This window comes from Pogona vitticeps, chromosome 2, assembly GCF_051106095.1.
Source record: "Pogona vitticeps strain Pit_001003342236 chromosome 2, PviZW2.1, whole genome shotgun sequence".
NCBI lineage: Eukaryota > Metazoa > Chordata > Lepidosauria > Squamata > Agamidae > Pogona > Pogona vitticeps.
Genome location: NC_135784.1, coordinates 163292404 through 163307558, shown reverse-complemented (window position 1 = coordinate 163307558; position 15155 = coordinate 163292404). Strand labels below are relative to the sequence as shown.

Here is a 15155-nt window from a genome sequence, read left to right as displayed (position 1 = left end):
TATTTTTGATTTTCAGTCTGCTTGATATCAAGGACACAAATAACTAATTTAGAGACTCTATATATGTGAAAAGCTGCACCCTACACCAGGATCCACAATATTGGGTCCTGATTAGACATGGGGACGAATAAAAAAATGATTGTAATATTCATCAGAAATCGCTGTTTTGTTAAATATTCATTCCTTCATATTCGTGGGTTCCAGAGACCCCAACGAATATGAAGGGATGAATATTTTTATTCGTCCCCGCCATGGGAAAACAGGGAAGGCAGGGGGCATGGAGGGGCAGGGCACGGCGGGGGGGGGGTGTCAGTGTTTTTTTTTAGTAACCCCCCATGAATTGATGAATAAATTAGTGCTTCATCAATTCATGGGGGGGGGAAGCTTCGTGCTTCATGATTCATCAACTTTGACGACTCACGAAGCAGGACAACTCGCCAAAATGGTGAGTCGTCCCGATCTCTAGTCCTGATTCTGAATGTTGTATAGAATTCTTAGTGAGCTGTACAGCCTTCTGCACAATAAGGCAAGCTACCAGGAATAAATTTATTTTTTTCTACACAACAGCTATAGCTCATCTCTCTTCTACAGTGTAGATGTTGGAGGAATCTCGTATTATTTGAGATCCGTAGCCTTATTTAAAAAAGCACAGAACCTTTCTAAGCAATGTGTTTTGCCCATAAATTCTCCCCTTCTTCTTTTTCTCAACATAAAACAATTGCAGAGAATGAAAGTAAAATAAAAAAGGGCACAGATACTAAAATAAATCCCTTTGAACACAACATCATTTATTGTGGCATACAGCAAATTAAATCAGCCTCTCTGGTTTGTGCCGAAAACACGGAAAAGCAAAAGAGTGACATTTCAAACAGGAGATCTCAGTGCAGGCTGCAGTTAGATATTAAAGCCGGGGAGCACGCCTTCTCTTGGAGTCCTCTTTCGGTCATATCTCTAAAAGTGCCAAAACAAAAATGAAGGTGAAATAAGTTTGCTCAGGAAGAGAGAGGTTGTAGAGTTTCACCTGCAGCTATTGAACTGGGGCAGTGCATTATTTTCAGATATTTTCATTTACATATACAGTACTGTATTATCAAATTAAAAGACTAGTGAGAAATCTTCATTCACCAAGGTACCAATAAAGGACACCCTGACACTCATCCAGCAAATCTTTGCAGAAGACATCAAGGCCCTCTTCCAACACTGCCTAATGACCAGCTATTTCCAGTGGGATAATGAATTCTATGAACAGATAGATGGAGTGGCCATGGGCAGCCCCCTCAGCCCGGTTATAGCAAACTTCTACATGGAACATTTCAAAAAACAGGCCCTGGCTTCAGCACCCTTTGCACCCACAGTCTGGTTCCGATACATGGATGACACCTTCGCAATTTGGAACCACAGTGAAGAAAAATTGGAAGAATTTCTCAACCATCTCAACAGCATCCACCCAAATATAAAATTCACAATGGGAAAAGAAATAGAGGGCCAACTCCTATTCTTAGATGTCATGATCATATGCAAAACTGTCCTCCTATTGGAACACAAGGTCTACAGAAAACGCACCCACACAGACCGGTACCTACACAAAAACCCCAACCACAGCCCACAGCAAAAAAATGAGGCATAATCAAAACACTGGTAGACTATGCAAAACAGAACTGTGCAGCTCAATTTCTCAGCACCGAACTCAACTATCTGAATTGGGCCCTACAGACAAATGGCTACTCCAAGAATGAAATCACAAGATTCATCAAACCAAGAAAACAACCCTAAACTGAAGAGGAAAAACAACCACCCACAAATAAAGTATTCCTGCCATACATCGAAGGGGTCACAGATTGCATGGGAAAACTTTTTTTTTTTTAAACTTTTGAAAAACACACACCTACAAACAATATTCAAGCTCACCACAAAAATACAACAAATGTTACAGTCAGAAAAGGATAAAAGGCAACCCCTCACCACTACAGGAGTATACTGGATACCTTGCAGTTGTGACCATATATATTGGAACCACAAAATGCAGCATCTACACCAGAATCAAAGAACATGAGAGACACTGCAGACTAAAACAACCAAAAAAATCGGTAGTAGCTGAATATGCCCTAAAACAAGCTGGACATGAAATTATATTTCAAAAAAACAAAAGTATTGGACAACACCAGCAATCATTATGTTAGACTGCACAGGGAAGCCATTGCAATCCACAAACACCAGCAAAAAAAGAGAAAGTTTAAAACTCAACAAAGCCTGGCTCCCAGCACTGAAAAATATAGCCTGCAAAAGGTCAACGAACTCTACCCAGCCACAAAGACAGGTGATCACAAAAGACCAGCTAATGACACCCATCAATCACAGTGACAGATAATTTCTCCCCCTTATCACAACAATACACCCACAACAAAAAACACGCTGATCACCATAATTACCCAATCTCCTGTAAAGGACAAAAGCTGATCCCACAGCTATAAATACTCAGCTATCCAAACAAGCTTCACCAGAGCACAGAGTTCTGACTCCAGTCCTCTGAAGATGTCGGCCACAGAGACTGGCAAAACGTTAGGAAGAAAAACCTTAAGAACACGGCCAAACAGCCGAAAACCCACAACAACCATCGGAACCGACCATGAAAGCCTTTGAGAATACAATCTTCATTCACCCTACAGCCATCCAGATGTTTGCTAGAATCTCATTCCCATTTGCACTTATCCATCTGGCTGCTGAGGAGGGGGAGCTTACCATTTGCAGGGCCATTGGTTCTCCAGCACTCTCTTGGGACAGAAGCAGAGAAATTGGCTGCTTTGTTAACTAGACCTGGAGCTGCTTTAACAGGTTTCCTTTATACAAGATGGCAGTGTCAACAGCTGCTGATTAGCTTGCTTTTGTTTGGGTGATTGGTCCCCTGGGAGATCAGCATGGGATTCATTTGCAGTTTGCTTCTGCAGATACAGAACCTTTGAAGCACTGTGAATTTGGAGGGATGCTATGTTAACTATCTTATGTATGTATGTATGTATGTATGTATGTATGTATGTATGTATGTATGTATGTATGTATGTATGTATGTATGTATGTATGTATGTATGTATGTATGTATGTATGTATGTATTATTCGATTTATACCTCGCCCCTCTAGACAGAGTCTACTTGGGGCGGCTTACAAAGAAGAATAAATCATTATAAAATACAATCAAATAAAATCATCAAAGTATATGTAAATCAATCACATAATTATATCAGCAATTTAGAAGATTAAGATGGGAAAAAAAAGGGAAGGCCGGCCTGAAGAGCCAGGTCTTTAAATGACTCTTAAAAACACCCAGCGAGGGCGCCAGGGTGATTTCCGGCGGCAAGGTGTTCCATAGTCGAGGGGCCACAGCCGAGAAGGCCCGATTTCTTGTTCTTTCTTTCCTCTCTCATTGTTAGGCCCCTCAGCCGTCTTTCCTGGCTAAAACGATTGACTCGGGTAGATAGATCTAGGTGGGAAAAGGTGCTCCACCATGTATTGAGGTCCTGAACCATTTAGGGCTTTATAAGTAATCGTTAATAACATCAAGCGCTCTTCAAACAGCGAATCTGGTGTCTGGACAGTTTCTTTCCTTAGACCAGCTCTTCCTTGGATCATGCACATGGCTGACCACTCAGTATGAACCTGACTGTTCAAGGTAGCTCTGAATTAGCTGCAAACAGAGACCTTCTCAGGGGCTGCCCCCAGGCTTTGGAATGTGCTGCCCCATGTAACCAGGTTGTCCCCCTCCCTCTTGTCCTTCTGCCAACATGCAAAGACTTGCCTTTTCAGGCAGACGTTTAAGCAGTTAAGTTGGATGTCAGGAATACAATAGTCATAGAACTTAGAGATTTTTAAATATTTTAAAAATTGCTTTTAATTTGTGGTCTTAACATCGATATGTACATGTTTAATTGTTTTTTTAAATATAGTTTGTATCTCATTTTAGAATGTGTGATTGTTGTATAGTTTTAATTGTTGTGAGCTGCCTCGGTTCTCTATGGGGAGAAAGGCAGCCTATACATAAAATAATAATAATAAAATAATAATAATAAAATAATAAACAGAGTGGTGTAAAATGAAAGTGGCTGGAATGGGCAGCAAATCCATCAGCAGTCTCCTGCTCTAACTTAAGGTGCATGTGTTAGGACATCTTCATGGAACACCTGCATGGACAGGCGTAGGCATGGAAGGCTCAGTCTTCACAGTGATCAGAACACTGTCTTTGTAGGTCTCTAGACTGATTGCAAGAGTGGGACGCTACTGGCCCTCCAGGTGCTTTAGACTACAAACCCCACAATCCCCTACCATGGGCCAGGTTGGGTGGAGCTTTTGGGAGAGCCAAACACTCCCCACCGTTGGAGTAAGGAGACTCTCTGTCGGAATATTGATATATACGTGAAGGCTCCTTATAGATGTTCTAACAAACCAAGCAGGATTAAGGGTGCAGAGTCTTTATGACACTCAGGCATAAAGAGTCATTCTGTGGGATGGGAGACCTGGTCTGGCCCCAGTGTTACCAACTCTTTGGCCACTTTTTGCTTCTGGGCTGTTGGATTTGCAGACATGGACAGGTGGCAATACTGCTTTTCTCCATCAAGAGAAATGGAACAAGCTTCATGGGTTGATTTGTATGAAGCCACTTTTAAGGATACAGGAACAGAGCAGGCCAGTTTTTGGGAGGGGAGAAGTCACTTGTATTTAAAGTACGTATGTATCATCAATGACATCCCCTTTCCCTTCAGCAACAAGCTGCCAAATTATAAACCTTCTGCTCATCTATTCTTTAGTCACATTCTTTGGCTCAGTTCCTTCAAGATAGGGTGCTCAAGTAGGTTGTCCTCAGGATTATATCCGAGAGCGTTTGTTTTTTTAAAAATAGTACCATTCAGCTACTGCCCTGAAACCAGGGTGGATAACAATGATTTTTTAAATCAAATTGATTTAAATCATGATTTAAATAAAAAAGAGATTTGTTTGATTTACATCAAAAAACTCCAATTTATGAAATTTTAAATTGTGATCTAAATCAATTTGATGTGAAGGAAAGGCCATCAAATAAATCAAATTTACTCTACTTGAAACCAAGATAATTCTCCTTACCTACTACTACACATGGGAGAGAAATCATAGCTTTACTGTAAGTTCAGAATAAAAAGAAAACCCTGAAGTATTGAACAAAAGGAACTAAGAGCTAATACATGTTGCAACAGGCAATATGTTTGGGCCTGTGTTGCATAACTTAACTTGTGATGGTCATCTCTTCTGGACTCAGAGGTGGGGAAAAGGGCTGTTTGGCTCAAATGGTGTTCTCTTGCGGGCTCAATAAAGGCACCAAGCAAAGACAGGACCAAGGGAAAGCTCACAACTGGCAACCATTTAGGAAAGGACTAGCCAGTCCACTATATTGCACCAGTGCCTTCTTTTCTTCCCAGAAAGATGGAGGCACCCAAGAAATGAACCACAACTTCCTTAACCCTGGACCCTGGAGTGATGAGGTGCAGTCATGGCTTGGTTAGAGCAGGTGCATGAAGGCCACAAACAATATGGGAGAAGGAAAGCACATTGAGGCTTACCAGAACCAGACAATGCTGGAATATCACAAGATATAACATTCTACCCACTGTGGGTTAAAGACTTCACCTATCCCTTATAACCAATAAGGCTCTGCAAAGCTTTCTCTCCCTCCCCTTCACCCTTCAATGGGGCTGACTGACCGAGCAAGGCAGAGACTGTGTGTGCTTGCCTGAGTTGGTGGCCGTTGCCTGAGCTGCTGCCGCCGCCTTTAATTCCCTTTACTGTTCGGTATGTTTTGTAATGTAGTTTTAGTACTTTTATTGTTTTCTTAGGACGTCCTGTTTACCCTTTTCCTAAGAGAACTAGATAAAGATTATTATTTATATTTAGTCTCAATGTCTCAAACCTTTTTTCCAACAGACAACACCAGAGGGGTACTTCAAGGTCTTGGGCTTTTCTTTAATGGACCTCTTTGAAAAGCTGCAAATAAAAAAGAGCAAGACAATGGTGAAGACATTGAGGCCAGCAGTGTAGTTCTAGGCAGATCTACTTAGAAACAAGTCATGCTTTATTCACTGAGACAAGAGAGTTGCTACCATGCCTTCGTCTATGGGGCTCTGGTCCCATTTCTCTTTCTTAAGGCCCCAGATTTATTCCCCCCCAGCCCTGTATCTCCATTGGTGCCGATGGATGATTTTTCTCCCCACTCAGTTAATTGCCATGGCGGGGGGATTTTCAGGGGAGGCAGCCTAGCCATGCCCCTGCTTCCTAGTAAGAGTGCAGAACATTGCACTCTAAAAGAAAAGAACCCGATCCCAACTCACTAAACCACCAAAGCCTGACTCTTCTGTAGCCATTTGTGCCATCTCGGGTAGCCATGCCGGAAGACTGCATCACCTTTATCAGGAAAATAATAGTCAATCAGGCTGTTTGTAGTTGTTGCTTTTTTCCTACGCTGGGAGTAGCAGCGATAGCGATGAATGGCCACAAGCTTTAATTTTTTTAATTTTTATTTTTAGATCAATGGATTAATTAACTCTTGATAAACCTGAGCTTTGTAAGCTAGAAATTGGGTTTCAGTATAAGGGGGTATCTTTTTAAATCCTGGTTTGTTCCCATAAGAAATACGAGGAGGAAAATGAATCATTAAAGTTTTCCACCAAATCATGGTGCTCGGGGATAAACAGAGACGCTCCCAGCTCTGTACCTGTAGCGTTTGGTATTGATGAGCCAATGCACAAAATCCCTGGCTTTCAAATTGTCCAGATGTCGGGTAAAATCACTGGTGAAGGTGCCTTCGGAATGTCTCTTGACGTTAGAAGTAAAGCTCTGGGCGCTTTCCCTTTCATAAGACTGCCACCTGTTTGAGGGGTCAGAGATGGACAGAATTACAGGCTCTCCCCCACAGTGACCACTATCTTTTTTTAAAAAGCTTATCAAAGAACATCTACAATCAAATTAGTAACATGGCGCGAGCCAACCAGCATTAAATGCAGTACATAGGAAACCATCAAAGAGACAAATGATCTATTATTTCAGAGATGCATAGATCTTTTCATACAGATATGCAGACATAATAATTCTCAAAGATAGCAACAATTTTAGTGCAAACAGTAAAGCCATAAATTAGCATGGCAAAATAGACCTCCAGGGTGTTAGTCAAGGGAGGTGGGGGCACTGCGGGGTAAACCACAGAAGCCTCTGTGCTGCAAGGCCAGAAGACAAGCAGTTGTAAGATTGAATCCACGCGACGGAGTGAGCTCCTGTTGCTTGTCCCAGCTCCTGCCAACCTAGCAGTTTGAAAGCATCTAAAATCCAAGTAGATAAATAGGTACCACCACGGTGGGAAGGTAATGGCGTTCCGTGTCTAGTCGCGCTGGCCACATGACCATGGAAATTGTCTTCGGACAAACGCTGGCTCTACGGCTTGGAAACAGGGATGAGCACCGCCCCCTAGAGTCGAACACGACTGGACTAAATGTCAAGGGGAATCTTTACCTTTACCTAGGTTGTTAATCAGATTTGGTATATGCACCAAGTCTGTTCCTTAGGTTTATTGAATATTCAAAGGTTGTGGGGACTTGAATCCAACCTCTTTGTGGCTCCCTCGCTGGGTATTTTTAAAAAACAATTAAAAACACTGATGTTTCGGCAGGCCTTCCCCTCAACCAATTCCTGATTTTCCCTCTTTTTTCCTCTCTCCTAGTGTCTGTTCCATCTTGTCCAAAGTTTGTCCCCTTTAAAAAATTGTTTTAATTATATTGTATCACGCTTGTTCTAAGCCGCCTAGAGTGGTCTTAAGTGACTAGATAGGCGGGATCTAAATAAAATAAATAAAATAAATAAATATATGTCATGTCATGTGAAAATAGGACTGTAATGATGACCTAAGCAAGGCATGACCATGTTACTACTTAGATGGTTTCAGAACATCCACCTTTTCTCATGCTCTTCAAGTTCAAAATAAATAGCCAGTACATTTCTTGTCACAAGATGAAATAGTTTGGTTTGACTCTAGAAATTCTATTCAAACTCAGCCACAGCCACTGAATGTAGATCTTAATTTAGCTCAAAATAGCTAATCATGTTGCCTTTATTAAAGGATGGGAAAAATCATTCAGATTTGTAGGAGTCAAATTTGAAAGTGTTGCAGATTCTGCACAGTCCTACAGGCAATCACCAAGAATCTAAGTTTCTGTGATTTCTCACCCCAGCTCAGTTTTATTACATGGATCATCATTAAATGCTTCTTCTTACCTAGACTCATTGGTTGAATCTTTCAGGACCATCTGCCAGCCAACTGGGAGTAAGGCTGCCATGATCAGTCCACAAATACAAAGCCAATGTGTTGCTTCCATCAGGTCTTCTGCACCGAAAGGAATAAAAAAGTAGATAAGAAATAGAACCATAGCTTCTAATATATACACCTTCTTATCAAATTTAGGTGAAGCTATAATACATTTTCTGGGTTTCACCTATAGCACAGCAAAGAATGAAATCCCAGGATCTTAAATTACTCCAGATCATGGTTCTGATTTTGAACCCTATGAATTCTCAGTTGACACCGAGGTATTGGTTAGATATCCATTCAAGTCGTACAAAAAATAAGGCGTTCCATCCACTCCCCCAAATGTAACATATCATGTATGCAAAGACAACTGCCCCACTGCAAAACCTTTCTTATTCTTTCCCCTCTGCTCACAACACTGGATAATGCTTCAAAACACTGTAAGACAGTGGAAACTCTTCTTTCACTGGTCTGTATTTTAAATAAAGATTGCTTTCAATACGCTTATTTTACTCTTGCTGTAGGCTGCTTTGATCTCTCAGAAAGGTCTCGGTGAAGTCTAGTAAGAAAGCATAGAAGTAAATATGGATATCTCACCATAAGAAACAATGCCTGCATTATACTCATTTTGATGATCTTAAAAGCCGCTATCTGCTTCTCTAGCTTGACTTAAGTATACTTGGCACCCCGACTGCCTTTCAAAGGAGTATGAAATTCTTACTCATTAGAATTCCACTCTCACTTTAGCAGTTCTGTGAAGATTTCCCAGCCAAAAGGTCTACTGCACTGACATTTCAGAAACGTCTCACTTTCTAAATAAAACAGCTGATCCCACCTAGGACAACATTTCATGTAGTCTTCCTTTTTGATTTAATAGAAGGTGAGGAAAGCGTACCCCTTCCCCTACTGTAGATGTAAGACTGCCTGCCTGTGATTTTGTTAATGCCCCCTTAAATATTCAATAGATCCTTATGAATTGGAAGGGGATACTGAAAAATTATCACTTACCTTCCCAAAGATGCAGGTTCCTGCTTTAATCTTGAATCCTTTCTCTTTGTATGAGCTGTTTTGTGGCTTATCGCTATTCCTCACCTGTCCTTTTAAGCTTGTTAGTGGAATGCTAAAACATGACAGGGGTCGTTGGTGTTCTTGGTGCTCGTTGAGTGGGTCATTTGTGAATCATGGCCAGATTTTTTCCCCCTTATTCCTCCCCCCCTCCGCCCGAAATGTGGATGCATAGAAAAAGATGTCTCACTTGTGGAACGATTTGGAAAGACCTTCAGCAACATTTTCTTCTGGGGCTTCAGAGAGATCAAGTCCAACACGAGCCTGTAGGATCGTTGTTCTATGCAAAGAGAAAGCAGGAGAAGAATTCATAACCCTGTTTTTTAAAAAATGACATTTTTCTGCACCTACTGGAAAAACATGGTGAATCCCAAAATATTATTGTTGTTAACTTCAAAGGTCCCAGGATGAGGCTGGTAATTCATTTGCCAATTTACAGTATACTGATTGAATTTGAACTCAAGTGAAGTTCTTTGTCTTTCTTCAAGTGTTAAATTGTACACAAAATAAGTTGATCACTGGCGGCAGCTGATGGGAATGGGAGCCCCTGCATACATATACAAAGGAGATGTTGTCTATGTACCCTGTGAAATAAAGTGGAGGGAAAAATGAAAAGGGGAAATAAATGCCCAGAGTCCCTTATCTTATAAAAGAGAACAGAACCAAAGAAAGGGAGGAGCAAGATTAACCTGGCTGGGGAAGAAAACTGAGAGGCTAAGTCAAAATGGAAATGGATGTAAAGTGTGGGAAGGTGTTCTGAGAGAGGCCAAGGTGGATGACAGAACAGGGGAAAATGGACATGGGCAGATTTGGGATGCCTGAAGCAGGTGTCATTACAGTCACAAAATCAAAGAAAGGGTTATGTCAGGAGATGGGGAAGAGTGGGCTAAACCCATAGACTCCTCCCATAGAAGGTCCTTTCTGTCCCCATAATAAGACAGCCTCATGGCACCATTAATTAAAACAGAGAGCTAATTCACCCTTTGGTCCCTGCTCAGAGGCTGGACCGGCAGTGACCATCTCGTTAAGTCTCGGTCCCAATGCGCAGGCAGCCACTCCAGTTCTGTCATTCTCTGACATTCTCAGCCTGCACTTTTCCTTCCGGATGTGCCCTGATTGTGCCAAAATAATTAGACTTTTCTGTACAATGGACTTTTATTTTAACGTGAATACCATTTTCAAAATATCACTGTCCAGGTGGAGCACAAGAAGGCTCCCACTAATGAGGCAAGCAGCGTGGGACAAACAAACTGACCATCACAAGTACATGGGGCTCTCATTAGGGGCCACCTTTGGTTTGATTTTCCATTGTGCTTTTTTTTTAAACACTGGCTCCTTTGTTTATTGTTGTTGCCTAATTAGGTTGCAGGAGCTCTGCTAACATCCTGACCCCTATAGTCATGATGGGTGTTAGAAAATAATAACTTTATGCTGACTAGTGTGTAGCAAAGATAGAGTTTCTCTCTCTCTCTCTCATTCTCACTCATCCACATCGACACCCCTTTTTAGGATTTTCCAGGTACAGAATACTCAGCAGGGGTTCACCATTCCCTTCTTAGATGTGGAAAAAAGAGCCAATGAAGGACTCCCAGGTTTTAGGGGAGACTTGGGACTTGACTCGGGACTCAAACCCATTTGTCAGAGTCGTGCTGTCAAGTCCCTATGGGCCTACCTTCAGAGTGTCCCCATGAGATCTTTGTTGTCTTTGCCCATTCTGGAACTCTCTCTCTCTCTCTGGCCTATCAGCTGGTCGGCATATGTGTGAGTGGAGACAGCAGTGCAGTTCCAGGACTGGAAGTTGGATCTGCCATCTTTGAAGATGGTGGTAGTGGTGGCGGTGGGATGTCGGCAGATGGCAGCGGAGGCAGCGGGAAGCCTAAGTTTGTGTCCCAGTACTGAGTCCCAAGCCTCGGGGGTGGGGTTGGGGCAAGCAACTCAAGGCTTGGCACTCAAGGCTTGAGCACTCAGGACTTGCCAGCATCCATGCCAGCAACCAAAGTAGCGGTTCTGAGACATTGGGATACTGTGCCTCTTTCTGTAGGCTGCAATCCTGTACCCATGCACCTAGGAATGCGTCCCCAAAAAACTCAATAAAATTTGAGTCTGAGCAGAGGTGCTGCACTATTACAGTGGCTTAAGTGGTATAGGCAACAGTTCCAAAGATCAGCATGAAAATTATTTTATTGCAATCCTTGCACTGTGTTTCCCAGAAAATAAGCTCAACTCTGGAAATAAGTCCTAGTGTGGTTTTTCAAGATTATTTTAATATAAGCCCTACTTCTTTTAACCCTCCTCTTGTTCGGCTCCCTCTTCAGTGCTGCCGGCAGGGCCACTGGCATGTTGAGGCAGCTGCTGCCACTGCCCTCTCCTCAACTGGGTTTGCCAGCTTCGGGCCCCCTCCCCCTCCACTGCCACTGTTGCGGCCGCCAATGCCGCCGCGGTTTTCCGCAAAATGAACCCAGCGCCTACCAGCCCCAATGGGAGCCTCAGTCCAGGCACCGCTGCTAGAGGAACTCAAGTCACCACTGTGGCGCCTCGTGGCAGCAGCACTTCTGGAGAAAGTGGCACCAAGTACATTTAAAGAACAGGAAGGAGAATGGGAAGGGAGGGCTTCATTTGCGCATGAAAATCAATGACTACATTGAAAATAGAATGGAGAGAAATCAACGTGGAAACTTTGTGAAGCCTAGCCTGGAAGAGGTGGTGACTTGGGTGAAGAATTCACAGAATAAAATCACTGACAACTGTGTTGCCAATGCACTACGAGTAGGCGGCTACACGGACAAGAAGTGCTCATTTAAGGAGAGCTCTGTTGCTGGACATCAGAGATTGGGGCCAGTGGTTCTAGAGGAAATGGAGTCACAAGACATTCAGGCTTTAATTCAGGGTTTGGAGAGTTATGATGATGTTCCAGAAGCAGATGACACGATTGTTTTTGAATAAATGTAGATTGTTTTACATGAAAAAAATTAAAATAAAACATCCCCTGAAAATAAGCCCTAGTGCATTTTTGGAGCAAAAACTAATATAAGACCCTCTTTTATTTTCGGGGAAACAGGATAAATATTTTAACACCTGATAACTCAGTAGAACACACACATCCTTTAAATCAGAGGTTTTTAATTCAATTTACCTGGGGGCCGCTAGGGACAGAGTCTGGGCGAGGCTGGGCCGCATCAGATTTTCCGCCAAGCGGAGCAAGAGCCTGAGGAAGCCGCCCAGGAGTTTCCTTAGCTAACAGACAGGTAGGCTGGCCGGCAGGCTGCACTTCTGGATGGAGGGTGCAAGAGGTGCTGTCTTGGGAGAGAGCCGGCGAGCGAGGCAAGGCTTTTTTTTACTCTTGACAGCAGAGGATGTGTGGGCACTTTGGGGGGGACAGGCAAGGCAAGGGCCACAAACTATCATCTGGGGGGCCGCAAATGGCCCCCGGGCCGCATGTTTGAGACCCCTGCTTTAAATTGTTTAAACTTAAAGCAGAAAAATACAATGGCCTTAAGAAATTGTAAATAGATGACAATAGACTGCAAATTGTAATGCACAGGGGAAGAGCTGTGACCTTACATAAATACATGTGCTTCCTAGAGACAGTTACCAAAAAAAGAATTTTGCGTCCATAGCAAGAGCCAGTTTAAATCCAAACCAAAATTATACTTCTTCCTTTGGGATGGGGGTGAGGGAAACGAAGTTCCTTTTATAACTGAGGGAGGTACAAGTGGTGAGGAAAGTTGATATGTGCCTTCAAGTCAGAACCGACTCACAGGGCTGCTAAGAGGGCATTCAAGGTAAGTAAGATATTTAAGAAGTGGTTTTACCAGTTCCACACCCCCAGTGAGTTATCATGGCTGGGGATTTGAACCCAGACCTCCTCAGTCCTAGTCTGCTACGCTGTCCACTACACTACACTGGGTATCAATGAAGAAAAACTTGTCTTTTTTTCTCCACAAGATGTCTCCACAGGACAACAATAATACGGAGCATATTCTGGAAACGTACAAATACCTGCACAAACCCAAGAATAAATTGGTTCGGGACGCTTCCAAACTACCTTAGAGCAGATCAGTCCCAACGTGGGGATAAAAGTCAGATTTCAGAGTATTCCAATAACCGTACTTCCTGGATTCCCCTCCCCAGTGTCTAGTGTGGGAAATGGTGAAAGGAAAAAGATGTGGAGTAATTACTGGGCCAGTCTGATTTGTAGGTGAAGACGTCTCATCTTGTGTCTGTGTCAAGCAATTTGAGGTGGCAGGAACCAAGTCAACGTCACTAAGCAGCAGGACTTTGGAAAGAGAGCCCGAGTAGAGAGCTTCTCTTCTAAACATCAGGAAAATGAAACAGGGCTCGTGGTAAGAGTGCTGCTGGGGCAAGAAAGAGTTTGATAGGCGTACTCAAACTAGACACAAGCTATTCAGATTCGTATCCCTGTCCTGCCTCCTTACTGGAGTGGTGCGTGGGGAGGCGAGGAAGTGCCATCCGGGCTCCTTCCTAGATTGGAGTAACAGCGAAGGACCCCAATGCTGTGTGGCGGCCAGCGAGTGGGCCAGCCAGTTCTGGGGGGAGGAATGGGCCTCAGTGGTACCTGTGGTGCTGCGATTTCTCTTCGTATCCCTGGGGATGCAAATACAAATAGCCCATGTCTAACTCAAATCTTAGAATCAGATTGAACATAAAGATGTGAAAGCAACAGAAGGAGGCATGACGGATTATCAAACCTTTAATTTGGAATCAGTGCCTAACACTAATAACTGGGAAGTAGCACAAAGTCTAACAAACATTAACGAATTAATTAGGGGAAGAGAGAAGTACACATGATGAACTGCATCCCCTCCACCCCCCTCGCCCTGTTAGCAGACAAGATATTTTCTGGTGCAAACAGTTCAGTGGTTTTATGTGAATTGCTTTTACAATTGGCATAACTTTCACAAGTTGCATACAATTGTGAGGACTGATTCGTAGAATTTTAAAAATATGAAGCACCAAAGAAGTTGTTTTTTTAAAAAAAACTAGCCATATTTTAATAATGGCTTCCAATTTTCCGTGAATTTACTATGGCTTATTTCTCCTCTATGTACTCTAACTTTATTAGTCATTTTTTCCATTATTAAAATATGCCGATAAAAGAGACTTGGATTGTTGGTCAATACTTCTTTAAAAGGTGATGGGAAAGGTATATATGTGATTTGGAGAAATGTGGGGAATAGTTTTGTATTTAATATGTGTAATATGGTTGATTGTCTTTTCATTCTTTGGAAATAATTAAAAAAAAGATCGTAAAAAAAAAACCAACTAGCCCTTCTTCTGTGCTTGCAGTGTGTGTATGCCTCTGTGTACACTGCTTCTTAAATGGAAAGCATACTAGTTTTACATAGACTCACCTAGAGGCATTTTGAATGAATTGCCAAAGCTCTGATGGGAGAAAAGCCCACATTGTATCATTCTCATCCTGTAGGTGCTGAATCGCATGGGGCTTGAACATTCCTTGTCTGCAGAAACTGGTGAAAAGAAGAAGCAATATTTCTTCTAACTTTAGAACCCCCAAAGAAAACACATTTACCAAAGGATTATAACAAACAAACTAGTGCTAATTGGACGGAGGGCAATATGGTTTTCCAGTTGCTTAGAGCAGCGGTCCCCAACTACTGGCCCGCGGCCTGGTATTGGGCTGTGGTCTTGGCAGGACCGGGCTGTGGAGAAAGATTTCCCAACCTCCCAGCATGCTCCTTCCATGCACACATGTACACATGCCCCCCCATGCATGCACGGGTGCCCCACTCCTGCACG

At 42.7% G+C, this 15155-nt stretch overlaps 1 protein-coding gene across 1 annotated transcript; it reads right to left on the bottom strand.

Moving 5' to 3' along the window:
• Positions 1-769: 769 nt before the first annotated feature.
• Positions 770-14842, bottom strand: LOC144586416 (uncharacterized). Its single transcript, XM_078384612.1, has 6 exons — positions 14750-14842; positions 9568-9657; positions 8282-8390; positions 6732-6884; positions 5931-6004; positions 770-951 (listed from the first exon to the last, which is right to left on the bottom strand). Exons 1-6 carry the CDS (start codon positions 14835-14837, stop codon positions 944-946), a joined length of 522 nt encoding a protein of 173 aa, XP_078240738.1. The 5' UTR covers positions 14838-14842; the 3' UTR covers positions 770-943.
• Positions 14843-15155: the final 313 nt, after the last annotated feature.

Coding starts and splice junctions, on each gene's coding strand:
- LOC144586416 (XM_078384612.1), bottom strand. CDS start 14,837: ATGCGATTCAGCACCTACAGGATGAGAATGATACAATGTGGGCTTTTC. Junction 9,658..14,749: donor TTCATTCAAAATGCCTCTAG/GTGAGTCTATGT, acceptor CTCTTTGCATAG/AACAACGATCCTACAGGCTC. Junction 6,005..6,731: donor ATCAATACCAAACGCTACAG/GTACAGAGCTGG, acceptor TTTTATTTGCAG/CTTTTCAAAGAGGTCCATTA.